Source organism: Myotis myotis, unplaced genomic scaffold (assembly GCF_014108235.1).
Source record: "Myotis myotis isolate mMyoMyo1 unplaced genomic scaffold, mMyoMyo1.p scaffold_m19_p_2, whole genome shotgun sequence".
In the NCBI taxonomy this organism is placed as follows: domain Eukaryota; kingdom Metazoa; phylum Chordata; class Mammalia; order Chiroptera; family Vespertilionidae; genus Myotis; species Myotis myotis.
The window spans coordinates 531014-553637 of record NW_023416324.1 but is presented as its reverse complement, the minus strand read 5'-3'; the positions used below and the strand labels follow the sequence as shown (position 1 = coordinate 553637).

At 69.7% G+C, this 22624-nt stretch overlaps 1 protein-coding gene across 2 annotated transcripts in view; it reads left to right on the top strand.

Moving 5' to 3' along the window:
- MEGF6 (multiple EGF like domains 6) overlaps window positions 1–22624 on the top strand; it is a 71219-nt gene that overhangs the window by 37712 nt on the left and 10883 nt on the right. Inside the window, exons 1-14 of one of the 2 annotated variants that reach the window (XM_036347972.1) lie at window positions 5743–5941; window positions 9363–9485; window positions 14752–14877; window positions 15030–15152; window positions 16454–16576; window positions 16929–17066; window positions 17466–17585; window positions 17825–17947; window positions 18280–18453; window positions 18785–18916; window positions 20170–20298; window positions 20494–20622; window positions 21120–21254; window positions 22062–22196. In XM_036347972.1, coding sequence (XP_036203865.1) covers window positions 5773–5941; window positions 9363–9485; window positions 14752–14877; window positions 15030–15152; window positions 16454–16576; window positions 16929–17066; window positions 17466–17585; window positions 17825–17947; window positions 18280–18453; window positions 18785–18916; window positions 20170–20298; window positions 20494–20622; window positions 21120–21254; window positions 22062–22196 — 1879 coding nt within the window. In that variant the 5' untranslated portion in view covers window positions 5743–5772. Of the gene's footprint in view, window positions 1–5742; window positions 5942–9362; window positions 9486–14751; window positions 14878–15029; window positions 15153–16453; window positions 16577–16928; window positions 17067–17465; window positions 17586–17824; window positions 17948–18279; window positions 18454–18784; window positions 18917–20169; window positions 20299–20493; window positions 20623–21119; window positions 21255–22061; window positions 22197–22624 lie in introns of those variants that run through there. The other variant, XM_036347971.1, reaches the window with a different exon arrangement.

The window sequence follows — 22624 nt, the reverse complement described above, 5'->3', positions numbered from 1 at the left end:
GGGGGCCCTCGGCTGGCGCCTCCTCTGGCCGAGGCTGGCCCTGCCCAGTGGACTCGGGCCTTTGGGAGGCAGAGCCCCCACCTTGTTCTCAGGAGGGTCGGCCTCGGCCCCCAGGCCAGGCCCTCTGCTGGTCAGGCCCCCAGTCCTCAGGCGGGATGGGGACGTACCAGATGAGGTGTCTGCGGCGGGGCCCCCCCGCCCCTCGTCGGAGGCGCTGAGAGGGGAGCCTCATTCCCTGGCTCCGGCTGAGTCTGGCCCCTGGTGACTGATCCTGGCAGGTGCCTTCTTGGTGGAGGCCAAGGCGGGAACAATAACAGCCCAGCCAGCCAGCTTTCCGTGCGACAGAGAGGCCAGAGGCTGCCGCACGGGCCTGCCTGCCCCCCAGCCCAGGCACTGGGCCGGCTCCCAGGAGGGGACCCCAACACGGGCAGCCTGCAGGCGCCAAAACCAGAGCTTCAGGTGAAGGTGTGGACGGCGCAGAGGACGGGGGAGTCGCAGGGCCGCTCGCATCCCGGAGCCCCAGCCTCTAGCCTCCAGCCAGCCGGGCCCCCGACTGGCCTCTCCTGCTGTGTTTTGGCTGCGTCTTCTCTGTCCCTCCCCCCTCCCTTCCCTGCCACACCCCTGGGGCCCCGGATCTTCTCCAGGCACCCCGAGAAGTGGATCTGGGCTGGGCCTGTACCCCCCCTTCTCTGCTCCCGGCCACTCTGGGTGGTGGGCTCCTGCCCCCACCCAGCTCGGCCCAACCCCAGAATCTCTGCTTCCTGAGGTCTCAGAACAGCGGGGGGGGGGGGGGGGGGGGGCTGGGCAGAACGCAGAGCGAGAGCCTGTCGCTGCTGCTGGCGAGGACACAAGGTGCCTGTCACAAAAGAACCCACGGGGCTAGTGGGTCTTGGGTTCGAGGGGGAGGGCTGGGTGCCCAGCAGGGACCACGGCTGTCGCATTAGAGCTGGGGAGTCCGGGGTCTTAGACGTTGACTCTGTGTTTTAGGGGACGGCAGCTGTCCCCGAGCTCAGGCTGTGCAGCAGGTGGCCCTGTGCCCTGCAGATGGCATGGATGATCACCCTGCCAGCCAGCTCCAGGCATGGGCACCCTGGAAGGTGGCGTAAGTGCTGGCTGGCCCTGGGCCCGGCCGCAGCTGGCTGCCGCGCTGTGACCCCGTGTCCTGCGATCAGGTTCGGCCCCCAGGTAGGAAGGGCAGCAGGAGGGTGACGGGTCCAGCAGGCCGTGGGGTTGCTGGGAGCAGGTCTGGCTGTGTGCCCGGGGGTGGGGGTCAATTGCTCGTTCCTTCTGCCCGTTGGGTGCCTGCTGTGGGCCAGGGCCAGGCACCCGTGTCGGGCAGCAGTCCCCGTGGCATCCAGCCCTCCGTGGCCTGTCCTGCCCCTGCACTGGCAGCCCCCTGGCCCTCCTGTCCTCCGACAAGCAGGTCTTTGCTCCCTTCCCTTTCCTTCCTTGACTTGTCCAAAGGCCAGCTCAGCCGCTTCCCCCAGGAAGCCTTCAGCATCTCCTGAGTGCAGTGCGAGCCGGGGCTGTGGGGCCTTCTGTGGTCCCTGCTGCCTGGCCGCTCCGGTGTCCCAGTGAGAGCCATGTCCGTGGTGGAGACTGTGCCTGTGGTGGGGACTGTGTCCGTGGTGGAGACTGTGCCTGTGGTGGGGACTGTGTCCGTGGTGGAGACTGTGCCTGTGGTGGGGACTGTGTCCGTGGTGGAGACTGTGCCTGTGGTGGGGACTGTGTCCGTGGTGGAGACTGTGCCTGTGGTGGGGACTGTGTCCGTGGTGGAGACTGTGCCTGTGGTGGGGACTGTGTCCGTGGTGGAGACTGTGTCCGTGGTGGGGACTGTGTCCGTGGTGGAGACTGTGCCTGTGGTGGGGACTGTGTCCGTGGTGGAGACTGTGCCTGTGGTGGGGACTGTGTCCGTGGTGGGGGCCATGCTATGGTGGGTGGCGTGTCGTGGTGGGGACTGTGTCCGTGGTGGAGACTGTGCCTGTGGTGGGGACTGTGTCTGTGGTGGGGACTGTGTCCGTGGTGGAGACTGTGCCTGTGGTGGGGACTGTGTCCGTGGTGGAGACTGTGCCTGTGGTGGGGACTGTGTCCGTGGTGGAGACTGTGTCCGTGGTGGGGACTGTGTCCGTGGTGGGGGCCATGCTATGGTGGGTGGCGTGTCGTGGTGGGGACTGTGTCCATGGTGGGGACCGCGTCAGCGTTCTGGGCACAGGCGCTCCCAGCAGGACTGGCCTCGCCGTCTTTGCGTGTCTACGAGAGCCTGGGCAGCAGAGGGCCCAGGCGGGGGCTCGTCACGCGCTCACACACGTGCACACATGTTCGGATGCCTCCCAGACCCTGGGTCTGGCTCTCAACAGCGCCCCCCGGGCAGAGACTGGGGCTGGGTCCCGATGCCCCAGGGGGAAGAGCGCGGTGATGCGGGCTGCCCCCCTGCCCTCCGGGGCCATGTGCGTCAGAGGGGGCTCCCCATTTCCGCCCGGCCCAGCCAAGGGCAGCGGCAGCAGGAGTGGCAGCCGGGCTGTCGGAAACGACCTGGTTTTAATTTCCCCTCCTCTGACTCGGGGAGGGCTGAGGCGGTAATGGCTTTACCATGAGGCTGACGGAGCGGCCCTGGGAGCGGGCGGGGGACTCAGGAGCCGCCTGCTTGGTCTCCATGGAGGCAGGTGGATCGTGTGTGACCCGCGCCCGAAGCCGACCCTCTGCTCTGGGCTGGGCTCTGGACATCGGGGGAAACGCCAGGCGGGTGTGTGTCACCTGGGACCCACGTGTGAGGAGGGCTCCGGGCTGGGAGGCGACCGAAGCCAAGCCTCATGTGCACACGCCTCCTCCAGCTCCTTCATGGCTTCTCCTCACTGGTGGGGGTCTGTCCTGCTTCTAGCCCGGCCCCTGAGGCTCCCCGGAGGCACCCACGCTGCTTTCTCAGCCTTCAAGGCCCGCCAACCTGCCCCAAACTGGTCACGTGACCTGTCGGACTCAGGGGGAGCGAGAGAGGGTGGGGAGGCCTCACTGCACTATCACAGAGGACGTGTTGGTGACACCAAGGGACAAGCCACAGGGGGTGGCCCTGCCGAGTTCCTTCCGCCCCTGAGCTCCCTGCGGGGGGTCTGTGTGGATGGGCTGGCGCTAAGGGAGGCATGGGGGGGGGGTGGCATGGGCCTCGCCCAGCCTGGGCCCTGGCGGAGGAGGAGGCTGGGCCGGCCGCGGTGGGGACAGCCCTGCTGCTGACACAGACATTCCGTGTTTCCGCATCGAGAAGGCATTTCCCAAACCACGTCCAGACCCACAGCCCGGGCAGGATGCGCTCGGCGGCAGCGCGGGAGGCCGTGGGGCCGTGGGCACCGCTGGGCTGCCCGTGGCGTCCATACTTGGCAGCTGCGGCCCCTCACAGCCATGCCCGAGTCCAAACACCCGGCCTACTGGGCACGGAGGCCCAGAGCCGTCCGCACCTCCTCCCGAATGTAACCCTCACTGGGTGGGGAGACCACTGCACCCCAGAACCGTGTCCAGCGCAGAGTGGGCACACAGGCCGTTGTTGAGTGAAAGACATGAATGTGTGAGTGAGTGAGTGAATGGGAAAGTGTAGATGGACGGGCCAGGTGTGGGGGAGCACAGGGCGGCGGCAGCTGGGTCTGGGGGTGCTTTGCGGAGAAGGTGACCTCTGAGTTGGCTGTGGAAGCGGGGGCTCCCCAGGGCCAGCCACGCAGAGGCCGGAGGAGCCAAGATCTGGACCAGAACTTCCTAGAAACCCTCTGCCCTGGTCCAGCTCGGACTCTGAGTGCGGGCCCTTCAGCAGCTCAGCCTGAGGTGCCAGCACTGGGTTCTGGGGGACAATCCAGGGATGCGGCCGGGACATCAGGGGCAGCGGGAACCACAGAGACCGTTTGTTCACAGCTCACCCCCTCCTGCAGGTTCTCTGCCCCTCCACTCAGACCCCCTGGGCACCCCTCAGGGAGACCCCGGGTGCGACAGGGAGGCCCCGGGTGCGACAAGGAGACCCCGGGTGCGACAAGGAGACCCCGGGTGCCACAGGGAGACCCCGGGTGCCACAGGGAGACCCTGGGTGCGACAGGGAGGCCCTGGGTGCCACAGGGAGGCCTCGACTGGGCAGCCCTGGGCAGAGGAGTGCTGCGGGGGGCATGGGGGGGGGGACCCACGAGGGCTCTCAGGCTCTCGAGGACTTACTTCCAGGACAGGAAGGACTTGTGCCCAGACTTGTCGGGCACTTGGCAGCCTGGCTGTGCTGCGGGAGCCGCCCCTGCACACGAATTGCTTTTCTGTTGGCCAAGTTCCTTCTCCCTGGCCCCGTGGGCACGGCGGCGGGGGCACACCTGGTCCCGGTTCTCTTTTCCGTCACCTGTGTTCCATGGCGGCAGGCCATGGCCCCCCAGCTGGCCTAGTCTGGCCCCTGCCCGCTGTACGGATGAGGAAACTGAGGCGCCGCGGGGTCCTGGGACCTGTTTGTGCTCCCAGACTGTGCCTGCTCGTCCCCAGCCCTGCCCTCTGCTGGGCGCTGAGGACAGGGCCCCGGAGCAGCGGAGCAGCCCGCCTGACCCTGGGACGGGCCCTGGGAGTGAGGGACCCCTCTCAGGCCGGGATGTGGGTTGCAGTCCAGGTGGATACAAAAGGGGTGCAGAGTGACTGCAGCGGGGCCTGTGTCAAGCAGCTTCTGAGGCGGGACAGGCCTGGCGGGTCAAGGTGGGGCACCAGCGGCCGCCGGGCTGCACAGGATTTCGGGCTGCAGGCCAGGGCCCCCCACGGATGCCCAGCGGCTATGGCTCTGATGACCCAGGGGAGGGCCATTCTGGACAGAGCTGGGGCCTAGGCCTGTGCCCTTGGGTAACATGGGGCCAGGGGTCTGGGGTTAGAGGCGTGTCCAGGGCTTTCCCAGCCCAACACGGGGTGGGGGCGAGGGGTGGGCTGGTCCCCGCTAGCCAGGCTACCGTGGTTCTGGAGGGTGTGGCCAGACCCTGCTAGGCTCCCTGGGGGCACAGCCCTGATCCCTCTGGGTACCTACCTGCCTGGGCCCTGTGGGCGAGGCCCTGGGCTAGTGGAGAGCATGGCAGTGCCAAGTGGGGGACACCTGTCGTGGGGGCTACAGGCATCTTCACCCCCAAGATTTCCACTTTGGTGGGTGGCCCCGAAGGGCCTGCTGCTCCCAGCCCCACCCCCCAACCTGTCAGAACAGAACCCCATGAAGCTCCTCTGGAAGCCGGGGCTTTGCAAGGGCGGCCTCTTCTGCTTCCAGTTCTCCCCTTGTTGGCACTGGGAACGCGCGACTGTGCGTCTGTATGTGCCTGTCTGCGGGGCTCTGTCTCGCGTGCATGTTTGCACACGTGGGTCTGTGTGCACACATGTGTCTGAGTGTTGGCTGGGGCCTGGGTGCCTGCGTTTGTGCGCGGGGCTGTCCCAGTGCGGGGACTCCGCGGAGGAATGCGCCGCGGGCTGCGAGCCTGGGGGACCCGCGCTGCTCTGGGGGCGAGGGCGGGACGGGGGGCGGACCCTCAGCGCCTAGGATTTGGCCTTTACCTGTGGGGGGTGGGGGTGGGGGAATGGGGGAGGGAGGGGTGGAGGGGTGGAGGGAAAGCTGAGAACTTAAAAGGCGAGGGGCGGGGAGGCTGGGCGGAGCGGCTCCTGGTGGCGCCCAGCGGAGCCGGAGCCGGAGGCTCGGCTGCTTGTGCGGGCGCTGAGCGGGGAGCGCTGAGCGGGGAGCGGGGAGCGGGGAGTGGGGAGCCGGGAGCCGGAGCCGAGCCCTCCCCCCAGTGCAGCATCGCCATGGGGGTGTCCCAGCGCCGCAGCGGTCTGGCCGCGCTCTGGTGCCTCGGGCTCCTGGGGGGCCTGGCGCGCGTGGCGGGCACGCACTACCGCTACTTTTGGAGGAGCTGCTACCCGTGCCACCTGGGCCAGGTCGGCTACCCCCTGAGCGCCGGGGACCGGAGACCAGGTGGGTGCCGGGCGGGCTCTGCGCAGGGCGGCGGGACGGGTTCAGGATGAGGGTGGGTGCGGGTGCGGGCGCCCCGCTCCATGTGCTGCCTTTGTTGCCTCTTTTTAAAGTTTGCGCGGGGCTGTCCCGAGGGCAGGAGAGCGGGGCGGGCAGGCCAGTGCCCAGTCCACAGACATTCCTGCCCTCCTGGTGGGCTGCGGGCTGCTGACCGCGGGGTGGCCGCCTGGCCAGAGGGAAGGACAGCCCAGCCTTTGCGAGGGGCCCCACTGGCAGCTCTGGGGTTCATCCAGATGCAGGCTCAGGTCCAGGGTTCTCTGTGCCGGCCCAGGGTTCCCCTGTGGAGGTAGCAGGTGCTGTCCCCTTCCCTCCCCCACCCCTCCGAGCCCAGTGAGCTGAAGGGTCAGCAGCCCAGGGGAAGTGGGGGCACCCTGCCCCCTCCCGGAAGCTCAGGTCTGGCCCCCATGAGGCCAGCTTCCCCTCAGGGAGCTCCTGGGAGCTGGGAGCCAGGGATGGGGTGGGGGTGGGGTGGGCTGCGGGCCCTCCAGTCCCCAGGTCGGCATTCCCTGCCCTCTCCGTACCAGAGGGCACACAGAGCCCCGAGCTGCAAGCTCATCTGCCTCTCCTGGCTGTGCCACTCTGCCAGCGGGGGCAGGCTCCGTCCCCACGAGGTCCCCGGGCCGGGCCACGGGTGGCACTGGCTGCCATGAGACTGTAGCATGCAGTGTGGGGCTGGGCGGGGCTGGGCTTAGGGGAGGCCCTGCCACGGGACCTGCTTGGGCTTGTGAGGGAGAGGGGACCGGCCCTGGGATAGGGGGTGCACTCCCCCGGGGTGAGGCCTGTGGCGTGTGGAGGGAGCAGGACTTGCTAACCGCTGACGCTGACTGGGCTCGGTCCCTGAACCCCGGGGCTTCAGCACAGGCTTGTTTGGGTGGTTTTTGTCGGGGCAGCTGGTTCCCCCTTGGCTGTGGGCTCCTGGGCGGGAGCTGGTGTGATGGGTGACGGTTGATAGAGACCCTATGGGCCCCCCACAGCCTCACGATGGGCTCCCCGGGGCACGGCCATTTGTTCCCCCAGCTCTGCAGACACCACAGGGCCAGAGGGCTCCCCGGGGACCCAGCCCAGTGCCGGCAGTGATGTCACTGCTCCAGTGTGTGTGGCATGCCTGGGCTGCCAGAGTCCTCCGTCACGTCTGTCAGCTGAGGGCAGTCAGAGGGCCATGGACGGCCCGCAGAGCCCGGCCCAACGGGTCCTTACTGCCCTCGGACTGGCCCGCGGCCGCCAGCGCACTCTGAGACTTCAGCGGCCCAGGGCATGGCGGCGGGGCCCGGGCTGGAGGGCCAGGCAGGTCCCCGACTGCCCGCAGTGCCTCTTTGGGGGTGGGCAGGGCCGGAGTGGGGTGTCCGAGAGGCTGGGCTGGAAGCAGATGCCGGAGTCCACGTGTTCCCTCCACGCAGCAGGCGCAGAAGAGCTGGTCCTGCGGGCGGCAGGTGAGGCCAGGAGGGAGGCTGGCCCTCAGGGCCATAGGGCTGAGCCGGCCCCACCCCCACCTCTTCTGCCCAGACTGTGGTCAGTTTGGTGTCCTTGGGCCGTGGGGCTGCTGGGTTGGCTCCTCCTGGCCCCCTGCGTGTCCTGGACGGTGGTGCAGACCTGCCGGGGAGCTGCCCGTGGATGCGGCCCCAGGGCAGGCTCGGCCCGGCCAGGTGTCTGCAGGCCTCAGTCTGCCCTGGGACGGGTGCGATGCCACCTGGGCCAGCCTCTCCTTGGCCGAGCAGCTGGAGGGAGTCCGGGTTGGGGAGGGGGACACATGACTTCGCCAGCATCCCCGCCGCCTGCTTGCCCAGCACCGGCCTCCGGGGGTCATATCAGGGCACATCAGTGTCCTATCCCGGCTCCACCCGCCTGCCCACCCCTCAGACAACACGCGAGGCACCCCTTCCCCCAAAGCACCTCCCGCACCCAGTGCTTCCCGCCGCCCTGCCCCACGGGCGTGGGTCAGCCCTCTGCCCACTGCCCGGGCTGACTTCCCACGGAGCCCTAGGCCTGAGACCTCCCACCACACCAGTTCCCTCTGCGCCCCAGCCTCTTTTGGGGCCATTAACTTCTTGCCTCTCAGCTCCTCCCTGCGCGTCCTCCTGGCTTTGTCCGAGGACGCCCCGGGTCACCTGGTGCTGGCGGAGAGGCTGTGGCCGCCCCTGCCCTCCTCTCTGAGGGGCCTGGGAGGGGCCTGGGGGCTCCCCGGAGCAGAGGGTCCTGAGGCCCCGGCAGAGACCCTGGGTTCTGCGTGTAGTTCCTGGGGCACCAGGCACATTCTTAGTGCGTGGACCAGTGGCAGGTCCATGTGGGGGAAGCACAGCCGGGGGGCCTCAGGGATGGCAGGGGGACTCTTCCCCGGTGTCACCTCCCAGGTCTGCTCAGGCGGCTGCAGCTCGGGGATGGGAGCGGGTGTGTGTGTGTGTGTGTGTGTGTGTGTGTGTGTGTGTGTGTTTGTGAGGGGCGGCGTTTCCTGGTGGTGCTGGAGGGCGGCGGGCATGGCTCTGTGGATCATCGGGCAGAATGAGGGGGAACCTCGCTCTGCAGCCACGGAGAGCGTGTTGTCTGGCGCCGAGGTTTCCCCGCAGCTGAGGACTCGCCCCCAAATCACTTTTCCTCCTGATGGGGCCGCACAGCCACTGTGGCCTTCCCTGGCCAGGCCGGCAGCAGTCAGGGCCTCTTGTCCTGGGCAGGGTCCCCGGGCTGCTGGTGCGCGGCTGGGAGACCCGCAGGAGTGAGGAGCATCTGTGGGTGTTCCCTGGACGGCGCCTCCTGGCAGCCTCCCAGGCTGCTCTGGCCTGAGGGGCCGGTGCCCGCGCTCCAGGCCCTGCTGCTTCCCTGTTGTCTGAGCAGAGGCCTCCTTCCTCCCTCTCGCCGTGTCCCTGGGGCAGGCGGGTCCCTCCAGGCTCAGCCCCACACCCTGGTGCCCGTGCCGCCTGGTGCCACCTCCCGTCCTTCTGTCCCAGTTGCTGCCTGGCTTCCCCGAGGCCCAGCTGGGCAGGAGTGGGCTTGAGGGAGGGTGAGAGGCGAGGGCAGTGGAGCCCCCACATGTCTGCATTCCTGCAGAAAGAGGGGGCCCTCATGAGGTGCAGCCCGGGCCCCCAGTCCTGGGAGGGGCTCTCCACCCTGCTGCTCCCTCTTCAGCCTCTGCCTTGGCCCAACGTCTGCTCCCCGTGTTCCGGCTGACCCCGCAGGTCGGGGTGCCGCTCCTCCAGCCAGGCATGGGGGACAGGCCCACCTTCTCTTCTCTCTGCCTGGCCAGAGCCGGTGAGGGGCGGGCTGCAGGCGTGGCTGGAGACGGAGGGTCTGGGGCCCTTAGTGAGGGGCGTTCGGAGATCGGGGGGCAGCCGGGTGGGTACTGGCTGTTAACCCTCGACCCATTGTGCCCCAGATGTGGATGAGTGCCAGCTACACAATGGCGGCTGCCACCACAGGTGTGTGAACACGCCCGGCTCCTACCTGTGCGAGTGCAAACCCGGCTTCCGGCTCCACGTGGACGGCAGGACCTGCCTGGGTGAGCTCCCCTGGGCCCAGTGCCCCTCCTGCCCAGCTCCTGGCCTCGCTGGTCCCCACCCTGCTGGGTCCGCCCAGGTCTGGGCCAGGGCCGGGTCCCTGCCCTGGGCTGAGAGGCGGACGGGGCCTGGCTCGGGGACAGCGCTGTTATAGGGCCCCTCCCGCGGCCTGTGGGAGGCCGAGGGGCCCGGCCCGGCCGGCCACGGTCCTTCCAGCCCCACCCCCATGAGAGTCCAGGCTCCGTCAGGTCCCCAGGACCCGGCTCCCCCATGGGCAGGACCCTGTGACCCGGGGCCTTGGACCGTCTACAGCCACACCTGAGCGGGCTGGGAGGCCCAGTGGTCTCCCTGGAGGGGGCGTGCTCTCGTGACTTGGGAGGGGCCCTGGGCTGCAGCAGAAGCCACTGTGGCCCGTCAGTGGGGACCAAGGCTGGCCATGCTGCCCTGAACTCCGGGAGACTCAGATACAAGCGGGGCCGTGGGAGGCTGGTCTGGGGGCCTGGGAGTTGGGGTGTGGGGGCAGGCAGGCTGGGCTTCCAGGGCCCCAAGAGCCCGGGGGTGCACTGTCTCAGGCGGAGATACTGAGCCGTGGGATCCTGACCCCCGTTCCTCTGCGGGCTCTTTGCTGTGGGAACAGACCCATGGGGAAGGGGCCGCGGAGGTGCCTGGCCCCAGACTGTGGCCCCTGCCAGTTCGGGAGGGTTACAGGGAGAGAAGGGGTGAAGGGGAGAGCACCAGGCACCCATTGAGGTAGAGGGTGAGGGACTGGAGGCCAGGAGCCTGGTGTTGAGCGGTCAGGGCCCTCCCCTGGTCCCCCTCCCCTCCCCCCTCCTCCTCCCGACCCCTCCCGGCTGGCCCTGGACACAGGTGCTGCGGGCACAGGGCTGACCCCTCCCCGCTGGCCACTGTCTGTGAGGCCCCGAGGGGTCGTCCTCTGGGGCAGGGAGCGAGATGCCCCTTCTTTCCACCCTGGCGACCGCGTGGCCGGGGTGGGCTCTGAGGGCCACTTCCTGCGTGCCTGGCTGCCGTGTGGCAGGCGGCCTGCCAGCCCCGGGGGGGCCCCCCGCGCACTCACATGTCCAGGCTGCTGCTGGGAGCGAGGCTGCTGCCCGTAAAGTTTCCTGGTCGGAAAGTGGAAACAGATGCAGGAATGCTGTGGTGTGTGGCGCCTTCAGATACCCCCGTGGCGCGGCCCCAGCTGCTGCCCGGGGGCGGGAGGGCTTCGGGGGCCATGCCACGCGCTCTTCGTCCTAGGGGCCCAGGTCTCCCCGATGTCCTCCCCATGCCCCTCGGGCAGGTTCTCCTTGGAGGAGGCGCCTGTGGGGCCAGGCCTGGTGGACACCCACTGGCCCCTCCCTGCCGTGGCTCCCCCGTGAGGGGCCTGCGTCTGGGACACACCCTCCCGTCCCCTCTTCTCCCCACCTGCGCTGACGGGGGCCTCCAGGAGACACTGGCGGGGGTGATAGGCCAGCAGCCTGCAGAGGGGAGGTGCCCTTTGGGACTTCGGGGGGACCCATCGCGGCCTCTAAGAGTGGCCGTGGGCTGCTGCTTTGGGACGGGGTGGCCTGTCCCCCGTGCTTTCTCTGGGGACTGAGCCGCAGGGTCCCGCTGGCCGGCGTGCAGTCTGTGACGTGGGGCTGGTGCCACCCCTGCTCGTGGCCCTGGAATGTGGCTCCGGCGGCCGTGTACACGCCTGTAAGGGCATCGTGTCCTGTGTAGTGCCGAGGCCCCATCGGAGGGGGGACGGGCAGGACACACAGGGCTGAACAGCGAGTGACCCCAAGCTGCCAGGGTGGGGGCGAGGGGGCGGGCAAAGCCCAGTGACTCTCTCCTCCTGGCCCAGCTGGCATCCACCCTCCCGGTCCTGCCCTCCTGGCCCTGCCCCCAGCAGGGCTTCCCGGGAGGAAGGGCTGCGGATGGCCGCTGACCACACATGTGACCACACGTGGGCTGAGGCGCTGGGGTCTAGCAGCCCAGCCAGTCTGAGGGCAGTAATTACGGAACCCCAGGAAGCCAGTCCTGAGACAGCCAGCTGGTGGAGGCTGCCTCAGGGGGAGCTGGGGCTTGGCCACCATTGGCGGGCTCTCCCCCAGCCAGCCTGCCTCACAGCCCCCAGCTGACCACTCGGGCTGGCCTTGTGCCAGGCCTGGGGGCCAGGGCCTTGCTGGCGGAGCCATCCTTGAGGCCGGCCACTCACAGCGGCCATCCGCAGCCCTTCCTCCATGGCACTCTGGTGCACCTGACCCTGGGCTCCAGCCTGAATCCGTGCCCAGCTCTCAGGTGCTGCCACCTGCACCCCTAGCTGGGAGATCGCTGGCAGAGGGGGCCCCCACCTTGTGTGACACTTGTTTTCTAGACGCCCAGTTTCCTGCTCAGGTGAGGTTCTGTTCCCTTGCGGCTCTCCAGGCCTCACACCTGAGGCTCCCGAGTAGGGTGGCCCCTGCTGGCAGAAGGCGGGGTTGCAGCCCAGCTCTATTAGGACCTGCAGTCCCCTGGCGGAAGCCCCGTGTCCTGGAGTGTGCACAGTGTGCACGCTGGGGAATGAGGGTGTATCAGTCAGCTCAGGCGGCTGTAACAAATACCACCGACTGTGGGGTTTAAACAACAGACCTTAATTTTCTCATCGTCCTGGAGGCTGGAAGTTTCAGATCCAGGTCAGTCCTGGTAGAGAGCCCGCTTCCTGGCTGCCCTCTCGCTGTGTCCTCATATGAGGACAGGAGACAGAGAGAAGGGGAGACGGAGAGATCTCGTGTGTCTTCTTATAAGGACCCAAATCCTATTGGACCAGGGCTCTGCCCGTATGACCACATTTAGCCTTAATTACCTCCATGAAAGGCCTACCTCCCAATAGAGTCACATTGGGGGTTGAATTTTAGGGGTGGGAGAGCCCCCTAGCCTTCTATCTTCATTTTTTCTTTTTAATATGTTTTTTATTGATTTTAGAGGGGAAGGGAGAGGGAGAGAGAGAGACAGACAGACAGACAGACATGGATTGGTTGCATGGATTGGTTGCATGTAAGCATCCTGACCAGGACTAAACCCACAACCAGGGTATGCGCCTCGACCAGGAATCAAACCGGCGATGTTTCAGTGCAACCGACTGAGCCACACTGGCCAGGCACCTCCTGTCTTCTGATGGGCTCTCAGCTTTGCCTCAGGCCTGAGTGTGTTTTGTAAAAATATATTTCTATTGATTTCAGAAAGAAAGGGAGAGGGAGAGAGAGACAGAAACATCAATGATGAGAGAGAACCATGTGACACGCCCCACACCGGGGATCGAGCCTGCAACCCGGGCATGTGCCCTGACCGGGAATCAAGCCGTGAGCTCCTGGTTCATATGGTGGCGCTCAGCCACTGAGCCCCACCGGCCAGGCTGGAGTGTGGTCCTGACTTGCAGGACTTCCCAGGCAGGGGTCCCTGGGACATGGGTGACTCCAGGGGCCGGGAACGTCAGCACCAGCTCTGGACGCTGCTCACACGTGGCTGGCCCTGCCCTGAGTGCACAGCCCTGTGCCCGAGGGATGTGCCGGCTCAGCCTCTGGTCCTGGCTCAGGCTGTGCGAGCGGCACTGGGCTCGGCTGCCTCCTGGCGCAGCCCGGAGCCTCTGGAACGTTAGAGCGCGTGCAGCAGCGTGGGGCTCGGGGGGCTGGGGGGGGGTGTGAGGCTGCACAGGGACCTGGACCCCCTCCACCTGCGCCCACCTGCCTGTGATTCCTCCCCCTGGACCCTGGTGGGCTCAGTGCTGACGGCCTCTGGGCCCGTCCGGGGCGCTCTGCTGCCTGGAGGACCTCCCCCAGCTCTGCCCCGGCCCCCGCCTGGGCTCCCGGCCCCCGTCTCGGTGAGCCTCATGCCTGCCAGCGACGCGCTCTGGTTCCTATTAGGCGTCCTGGTGCTGGGAAGGCAGAGCCAGGCGGGCTGCCCAGGCCACGCTCGGAAACCTCGGGGAGGGGGTGCTTGCGCAGAGCTGTCTCAGGTGAGGCAGGCGGGTCCTGGGGGTCTGGGCAGAGTCGGGGGTGGGTGGGTGGGTGGGTGGGGAAGAGGCGCAGGCCAGCTATGAATGGGACAGAGCCGTTTCTGCCAGGCCGCCCCCCCCCCCCCCCTGCGCCCTCCTCTGCATCCGGGGCTGGCTTGGCCCCTAGGGACCTTCAGCGCAGGCGCCCACCCTCTCGCCCCGCGTGGGGAGCGGCCATGTCCCGAGTGCCGTGTTTGGCTTGTTTCAAACACACTTGCTTTGAAGGGAGCTTTGCTGTTGGTAGACGGCGTGGCCGGGGCCTCCCTGGGCGCCAAGGCCACTCACGTGCTCCGCGTGCAGCCGCTCCCCTGGCCTCGGTGCTCTGCCCCCGCGGTGCCAGGCGCGTGTGCCTGGCCCCCAGACTTGCAGGGCGTCTCGGGGTGAAGCCCTGGCCCCCGCAGCCCCAGACCTGCTCCGGGCCCCGCGCCGGCACACAGGCGCCGAGTTCCTGTGGGTTTGCCGACGCCTCCCTAACCACGAGGCCACTACCAGAGACTCCATGGAGCTGCCAGAGGCCCCTGCCGCCCTGGGCACCCGGCCCGCTCAGCACCTCCCCCGGGCCCGGCCACCTAGTACCCAGCACCGCTCGGTCCGCCCGGCCCGGCTGAGCCTCTCCCTGTGGGCGCCTCACGGAGGCCTGGACCAAGGTTGTCCTGGGCCTGGGCCTGGGGTCCCGTGTTCTGTGGCCTTTCCCTGTGCTGTCCCCTCAGCCGCTGGAGGGGCGGGCACTTTATGAGCTCAGGTTTCGAGTGGGGCCCTGGCTGGGGGGGGCAGGAGGTGCACTGGTCTGTCAGGAACCAGGGGCCAGGCCTGTGGGCCATGACTGCTGTCCACGGCGGCTGTCCACGGCCACCCCACGCCTGGCCCGATGACCAAGATAGTGAAATGTCTGGGCCTCCACCACCCCTGCTGGCCTGCCACCTCCTCCAGGGAGCCTCCTGGCCTGCTCTGCCTCAGAACCCTGGACACCCTGGCTCCCACGGGTGCTGGGTGGCGCCTGGCTTCCCCTGAGAGGCCAGTCCTCGGGCCGGTGGGGTCAGAGCACCCAGAGACGGACTGCTCCCCACAGCCCCTGCGTGTGGGCCGAGAAGGGGCCCCCGGGAACCAGATAGGCGGCGTTGCCCTCTCGGAGCCCCGGCCTCTGGGATGGCGGTGGGAAGGAGGGGCTCAGAGTGGCCCTGAGGTCGCACCACCGCCTGCTCCGCGGGCCCCTGGGTCTCCCGTCCTGGGCTGACCTGGGCTCTCTGCGCCCCCAGCCATCAGCTTCTGCGCCGTGGGCAACGGCGGCTGCCAGCACGACTGCGTGCAGCTCACGGTGACACAGCACCGCTGCCAGTGCCGGCCCGAGTTCCAGCTGCAGGAGGACGGCAAGCGCTGTGTCCGTGAGTGTCGCCGGCCGGGAGGGAACCCTGCAGCCTGAGCCCGGGCAGCGGCAGGGAGGACGGGGCCCTGGGGCAGCCTGGAGCCCTCGGGGTCCCCAGCCTCCCACCCTAATCTCTCCCCTTGGCTCTCTTCCTCTGGGTGGTGGCCGCAGGCAGAAACCCGTGTGCGGACCGGAACGGCGGCTGCATGCACACGTGCCAGGCGCTCCGGGGCCTCGCCCACTGCGGGTGCCATGCTGGCTACCAGCTGGCAGCCGACCGCAAGGCCTGCGAAGGTAAGGCGCCTCCTCGGGGGCCAGCCCCGCCCGGGGCCGCTGTGGAGGGTCCCCGGCGGCTGCCTGGGGCCGCTGTGGAGGGTCCCCGGCGGCTGCCTGGGGCCGCTGTGGAGGGCCTCCCGGGGCCTGTCCAGCGGCTCCCGGCTGCACCGGCTGTGGGCGCAGGGCCAGCCTGGGGTGGTGCGGCTCCTGTGCACGGCGGGGGCTGGGGGCTGGGCGGTGGGGCAGGACCGCACCAAGGCTGCTTCCAGCCCGAGCCTCATTTGGGCAGCGGTTGGCAGACTTCAGGCTGTGCTTTTGTTTTTGTTTATTTACTTATTTTTATTGATTTCAGAGAGGAAGGGAGGGAGAGAGAGAATCATCAATGATGAGAGAGAATCATGGATCAGCTGCCTCCTGCAAGCCCCCCACCAGGATCGAGCCCACAACCTGGGCATGTGCCCTGACCGGAATCGAACCCAGGACCCTTCAGTCTGCAGGCCGATGCTCTATCCACTGACCCACACCGGCCAGGGCTGCTTTTGTTTTTAGATGTTTCTGGTGTCACTAAGTGAGATTGCTGATTAGAGAGATGAGAGGAAGAGAAAGGGAGGCGCTCCCTGCGCAGGGCCAGCTCCCCTGTGGCCTCAGGTGTCTGGGTTTGTTACCCTGCGGGCGACGCTTCCTAGAAGGAGCCGCCACACCGGGGCAGCAGGCCCTGCTGCCTGCGTGGTGCTGGTGGTTAGACGCCCCTCCTGGGGCTTTCGGGTGTCCCCGCTCCCCCGTGTGACCCGCAGCCGGCCGGATCGGCGTGGGAGGGTGGCCGTCGGGGACCCTGCAGGTGTGGGAGCTCTGGGTGCGGGGACTGGTGGGCTCAGGGAGACGTCTTCATCCTGAGAATGGGGGGCGGGGGCATGACCCAGGCAGAGGCCGGGACCCTGGGCTTGGGGCCTGCTGCCCCAGAGGCTGGAGTGCTAAGGTCCTCCCGGCCCACCCTGCAGGGGCGTGGTGAGCATGGGATGGGGAGGGCACAGCTGAGAGCCGGAGGGCGCAGAGGGGTGGAGCCGCTGCCATGCTGCTGGCAGGGCCGGCCGTGGGGGCGGGGGGGCTCTGGAGGGAGAGCTGGGTGATAAAAGCAGGTGCTCAGAGGGGCCAGCCACAACTGGAGCCAGAGCGGAAGGCAGGAGCGGGCATGAGGAGGCCCCTCCTGGCACAAGGGGCCTGAGCCCTGACCCTGGCAGGTCCCTCACACCAAGGCACCGCCCCTGCCGCGTATCTTCGGGGCCAGCACCCAGAGCCCTCCCCCATTGTCTCCCATCCAGACGTGGACGAATGTGCCACAGGGCTGGCCCAGTGCGCCCACGGCTGCCTCAACACGCGAGGGTCCTTTAAGTGTGTGTGCCATGCGGGCTATGAGCTGGGGGCGGACGGCCGACAGTGCTACAGTGAGTGGACGGGGGCGGGGGGTGGGCATGGGCACCTGGGGTGGGAGGGAGGTGGTGGCAGCAGCTTGCTTTGGCCAAGCTCCGCTGTCAAGGACAGTGCTGGGCGTGGGGTGGGGGGTGGGGGGTGGGGAGTGGGGTGTGGGTGGCCCTGGGAGGACAGGGGGTGGGGATGGGGGAGGGCAGGGGGTGATGAGGAGGCCAGCCATGCCGGAGCCCAGCTGCCCAGGGCTCCCTGCTGCCTCTTTCCCAGCAGAGAGGACCTGGGGCCCTGGCCGGCTGCTGGTCAGGGCCCACCCCGACGGGTGGGGGTCACTCAGGCCCCGTCCCACGTCCCTGGGTGGGTCTCGCTCAGGGATCGAGATGGAGATCGTGAACAGCTGCGAGACCGGCAACGGCGGCTGCTCCCACGGCTGCAGCCACAGCAGCACGGGGCCCCTGTGCACCTGTCCCCGCGGCTTTGAGCTGCACGAGGACGGGAAGACGTGCATCGGTGCGAACCGGCTCCTCCCGAGGCCGCGCCCCCAACCCTGACCCCCAGGTCCCCGCCTGTCACACCCACAGCTCCCTCCGCCCAGGCCAGTGGGGCAGAGTCCGGGGGGCTCCTCCTGCTCCCGAGTGACACCCAGCACTGTGATGTGAGGGTCCCCGCTCCCCCCGTCCCCAGTCCCCCCCACAGCAGCGGGTGGCCCTGTGGCCAACACATCTGTCCTGTGGGTGTCTGTGCAGGACAGGGGCGCCTGTGGGGGCCTGTGGGTGTGTGCGCCCTAGCGGGTGGGAGGGGGGTGCCCACGGGGTCCCCGGGTGCCAGCGGGCTCCTGTGTGCCCTGGCGGGTGGGAGGGGCATGCCCACAGGGGTGTCCGGGTGCCAGTGGGCTCCTGTGTGCCGCAGACGTTGACGACTGTGCGGACTCGCCATGCTGCCAGCAGGTCTGCACCAACAGCCCCGGCGGATACGAGTGCAGCTGCTACGCCGGCTACCGGCTCAGCCCCGACGGCTGCGGCTGTGAGGGTGAGCGGCCAGGGCAGGGGCGGGGGCTGGGCGTCTGTCGTCTGCAGGGACCTGCCTGCTGGCTTCTCGGCCTGTGGTCGTGGACGCTGGTCGGGCGTCCGACGTCACGCTGAGCCTGGGGAAGGCGGGAAGGGGGAGATGCCTGTGGGGGCGTCACCCAGGCAGAGCCTCGGCCTCGGGCCAGCAGGCAGTGGGGCGGGAGGGGCCTCCCAAGGCCCAGCTGCCCGGTCTGCCTGCAGACGTGGACGAGTGCGCGTCCGGCCTCGGCGGCTGTGAGCACCACTGCGCCAACCTGGCCGGCTCCTTCCAGTGCTCCTGTGCGGCCGGCTTTCGGCTGGACGAGGACCGCAGGGGCTGCACCCGTGAGTCTGCGCCCATCGCATGGGGACCCCTCCGTGAGGGCGGAGAGCTGCTCCTGCCCCCCCCCCCCCCATGCTCAGCGTTCCTACGTCCAGGAGGGAGCGGCTGGAGCGGGGGTCAGGCTCTCAGGGCCCGGAGCCTTCTGTGTCCTGAGAAGTAGGGTCAGAGAGCAGCTGGGACCCCAGCCCCCAAGACCAGGCGGGCGGGGGAGGGAAGCAGGTTGGGCCCTGGGTGGGCTGGGGCTGGGGCTGGGGCCGGGGCTGGGGCTGGTACTGAGGGGGGCGGTGGCCCCGAGGACGGGGCAGCAGGGGCTCAGGGCCTTTGTGTCGCGCAGCCCTGGAGGCGCCCGAGGGGGACCCGAACGGCCGGCTGCCCTTCGTGCGGCCTCTGCCCCACGTGTCGGTGCTGGCGGACAGGCTGCCCCACCTCTTCCAGGACGACGACGTGGGGGCCGCGGAGGCGGAGGAGGCCGAGGCCCGGGGCGCCCTCTCCCTGGAGGAGAAGTTTGGTGAGCAGGGTCCCCAGGCTTCGGATCTCGGGGAGGCGGCCAGGGCCCCCGAGGACCCTTGTGACCTGGGTGTGGGGGAGGGACCCCTGTCATGGCCCTTAGACCACGGCTCAGAGGTGCAGCCACCTGCAGAGTCTGCACAGCGTGTCCTGGGCCGAGCCTGGGCCAGACGGGCCCCAAGTTCCCGGGAGGCCCCGCCCAGGCCTGTGTCTTCTCCCGCCTCCCACCTCGCCCTGGGGCTTTCATGGACATCCCTGCGCCCCTCCTCTGGCCCTGTGCCCTGGAGCTGGCGGGTCTGAGCTCTCGCCCTCACCCTCGCCCTCGCCCGCAGTCTGTCTGGACGACACCTTCGGCCCCGACTGCAGCCTGACCTGCGCTGACTGTGGGAACGGAGGGGCCTGCCTCCCGGGCCTGGACGGCTGTGACTGCCCCGCGGGCTGGACTGGGCTCGTCTGCAATGAGAGTGAGGCCGCGTGCGGGGGCCGCGTGCGGGGGCGGTGGGGGCCACGGTGCGGGCCGTGGTGTGGGGGGCGGTGGGGGCCGTCGTGTGGGGGCCGTGGTGCGGGGGCCTGTGGGGGCTGCGGTGTGGGGGCCGCGGTGTGGGGGGCTGTGGGGGCTGCGGTGTGGGGGGCGGTGGGGGCCGCGGTGTGGGGGCCGCGGTGGGGGCCACGGTGTGGGGGCCGTGGTGTGGGGGCCGCGGTGTGGGGGGCTGTGGGGGCTGCGGTGTGGGGTGCGGTGGGGGGCGGTGGTGGCCGCGGTGTGGGGGGCGGTGGGGGCCGCGGTGTGGGGGGCGGTGGGGGGCCGTGGTGTGGGGGGTGGTGGGGGCCGTGGTTTGGGGGCCGCGGTGTGGGGGGCGGTGGGGGCCGCGGTGTGGGGGGCCGTGGTGTGGGGGCCGTGGTGCGGGGGGCTGTGGGGGCCGCGGTGTGGGGGGTGGTGGGGGCCGCGGTGTGGGGGGCCGTGGTGTGGGGGCCGCGATGCGGGGGGCTGTGGGGGCCGTGGTGCGGGGGGCGGTGGGGGCCGTGGTGTGGGGGCCGCGGTGTGGGGGGCGGTGGGGGCCGTGGTGCGGGGGCTGTGGGGGCCGCGGTGCGGGGGGCGGTGGGGGCCGTGGTGCGGGGGCTGTGGGGGCCGCGGTGCGGGGGGCGGTGGGGGCGGGCCTGGGTGTGCTCCTTCCTGGGCAGGGTCCACTGGGCACCCACTCTCCCCTCCACCCACTCACTCACGTGTTCAGTGTCTACTGACCAGCCGCCCTGTGCCAGGCGTTTGCCCCTCACAGTGGGCGGGGCTCCAGGACAAGGAAGCCTGGTGGGGGGGGTCCTGCTGTGTCTGTGGGGCAGCAGGTCCCCAGGCCACAGCCTGCTGGTGGCTGGAGCTCGTTGGACACCTGCTCTCCCTCCTCTGTCCGGAGCCTGCGCCACGCCCTGCCCCACGACCCCAGACCGGGCGGCCCTGGAGGTGTGGCCTCGGCCTTAGTGCCTCCCGGGCGTCTGCCAGCTGAGAGCGCCGCTGGGGAAGGTGGATGCCGGCGACGGCACGTGGCCCCAACCAGGGACCTCCGCCCTGCGTGTGGGCGTCAGGGGCACGAGCGTCATGCGTGTTGTTCTGGGCGGTTGCTTCTGAACTAGCGGCTCAAACCCCAGGGGGGACCACAGTGTCCCCTGGAGGGGCTCTGGGCCGAGCCCTGCTGCGGCCGTGACCTGGGCGCCCCTGTCCCTGCAGCCTGTCCTCCGGACGCCTTCGGGAAGAACTGCAGCTCCGCCTGCAGCTGCCAGAACGGCGGGACCTGCGACCCCAGGACGGGGGCCTGCCGCTGCCCTCCGGGCGTCAGCGGCACCCACTGCGAGGACGGTGAGTGCAGTTGGGGGGCGGGAGGGGAGGGCAGCGCCTCTCAGCGCCCGCCTGGCTCTCTCCTGGCCGCCTTTCTTCCGTGGGAGGGGGGCAGTGACACCGGCCGTGCCCCGGTGCTGGGCGCTGGGCCCTTCGGGGCGCCTCCTCGGACCTGGGGGCCATCGCGAGTGGGCGCTCACAGGCCCCGCTCCCCAGGCTGCCCGCAGGGCTTGTACGGCAAGCACTGCCGGAAGAAGTGTCACTGCGCCCACCGGGGCCGCTGCCACCGCCTGTACGGGGCCTGCCTCTGCGACCCGGGGCTGTACGGCCGCTTCTGCCACCTGGGTGAGCCCCTGTCCCCGCGCCCGTGTCCGAGGGGCGGCCGCTGCGCCTTCCCGCCCGCAGCGGGCGTGGGATTGCCTGTTCGCCACGTGCAGTGAGGCTGGGGGGTGAGGCTGGGGGGACCCCAGCTCAGGCGGGGGAGTGGCAGGCCTCCCTCAGAAGCTCCTGGGGTGTAGGATCATCTTGGCTTTGGAGCTTCCTGGTGGCACCACGGGCCCTGGGCCCAGGGGGCTGCAGACGCCGGGAGGGAGGGGCGGGGGCTGGGGGGAGAGGTGGGCGGCGCTGAGCGGCTCAGTCCCAGCAGCTCTGCCAAGCGCTTTGTGGAAGGACTATTCAGAGGGGAGAACACCAGGACCCCAGAGTTTCCCAGCTGGGAAGTGGGGCGCCCCTGGGTCACCAGTGCTGGGGAGGGGTCCCAGGGACACAGCCCAGCGAGGGGTGTGGGGACCAGGATCGGGGGAGGCGGGCACAGCAGAAGGCCGTCATGTCTGTGGGTGCAGCCTGCCCGCCGTGGGCCTTCGGGCCGGGCTGCTCGGAGGAGTGCCGGTGCGAGCGGCAGAACACGCGGGCCTGCGACCGGAGGGACGGCAGCTGCTCCTGCAAGGCCGGCTTCCGGGGCGCGCGGTGCCAGCACGGTGCGTGCCCGGTGCCCCGAGCGGGGGTCCTGGGGCCGGGTGTGGGTGCTCCTGGGCCGGGTGGGGGGTGCTCCTGGGGCCGGGTGGGGGGTGCTCCTGGGGCCGGGTGGGGGGCGCTCCTGGGGCTGGGTGGGGGGTGCTCCTGGGGGCGGGTGTGGGTGCTCCTGGGGCCGGGTGGGGGTGTTCCTGGGGGCGGGTGTGGGTGCTTCTGGGGCCGGGTGGGGGGTGCTCCTGGGGCCGGGTGGGGGGTGCTCCTGGGGGCGGGTGTGGGTGCTCCTGGGGCCGGGTGGGGGTGTTCCTGGGGGCGGGTGTGGGTGCTTCTGGGGCTGGGTGGGGGGTGCTCCTGGGGCTGGGTGGGGGGTGCTCCTGGGGGCAGGTGGGGGGTGCTCCTGGGAGCGGGTATGGGGTGCTCCTGGGGCCGGGCGTGGGTGCTTCTGGGGCCGGGCGTGGGTGCTTCTGGGGGCAGGTATGGGGTGCTCCTGGGGCCGGGTGTGGGGTGCTCCTGGGGCCGGGTGGGGGGTGCTCCTGGGGCCGGGTGTGGGTGCTCCTGGGGCCGGGTGTGGGGTGCTCCTGGGGCCGGGTGTGGGTGCTCCTGGGGCCGGGTGAGGGGTGCTCCTGGGGCCGGGTGTGGGTGCTTCTGGGGGCGGGTGAGGGGTGCTCCTGGGGCCGGGTGAGGGGTGCTCCTGGGGGCAGGTGCGGGGTGCTCCTGGGGGCGGGTATGGGGTGCTCCTGGGGCTGGGTGCCCAGGTGCAGGGGGTGCTCCTGGGGCCGCTGAACCCCACAGCCCCTCTCTCCTCGGCCCCTCAGAGTGTGAACCCGGCTTCTTCGGGCCGGGGTGCCAGCAGGCGTGTGCCTGTGCCCCGGGCTCTGCCTGTGACCCCGTCAGCGGCGCGTGTGGGAAGCAGTGTCCAGCCGGCTTCCAGGGGGAGGACTGTGACCAAGGTGAGCGGCTGGTCCCTGGCACCTGGGGTCTGGGGGTGGTGCGGTCGTTCCACACCTGGGCACTGGGCACCGAGCTGCCACCTGGGGTGCCACCTGGTGCTGCCTTTACACCCACCCCCATGCACCTGTGAAGATGGAGGTGCTGGGGCTGGGGCTGGGGGTGTGCCCAGGGCCCTGCCCACAGAGGGCCGATGCCTGTGCCAAACTGCTCCGTCCCCCTTCCCTCTTCCTCCCCCTCCATCCCCCCCCAACCCCCCACGGGAACTGTGCTGAGTGCGTGCGTAGGTGCTGCAGCTGGGGGCAGACTCCTCCCGGGTGGCCCAAGCCAGCCAGACAGGCAGCTGCTCCTGGGGTGGGTCCCGGAGCCCAGCCTGGGCGGGCGGCGCGGGCATGGGCACGGGCATGGGTGTGGGCAGGATGGACGCCCT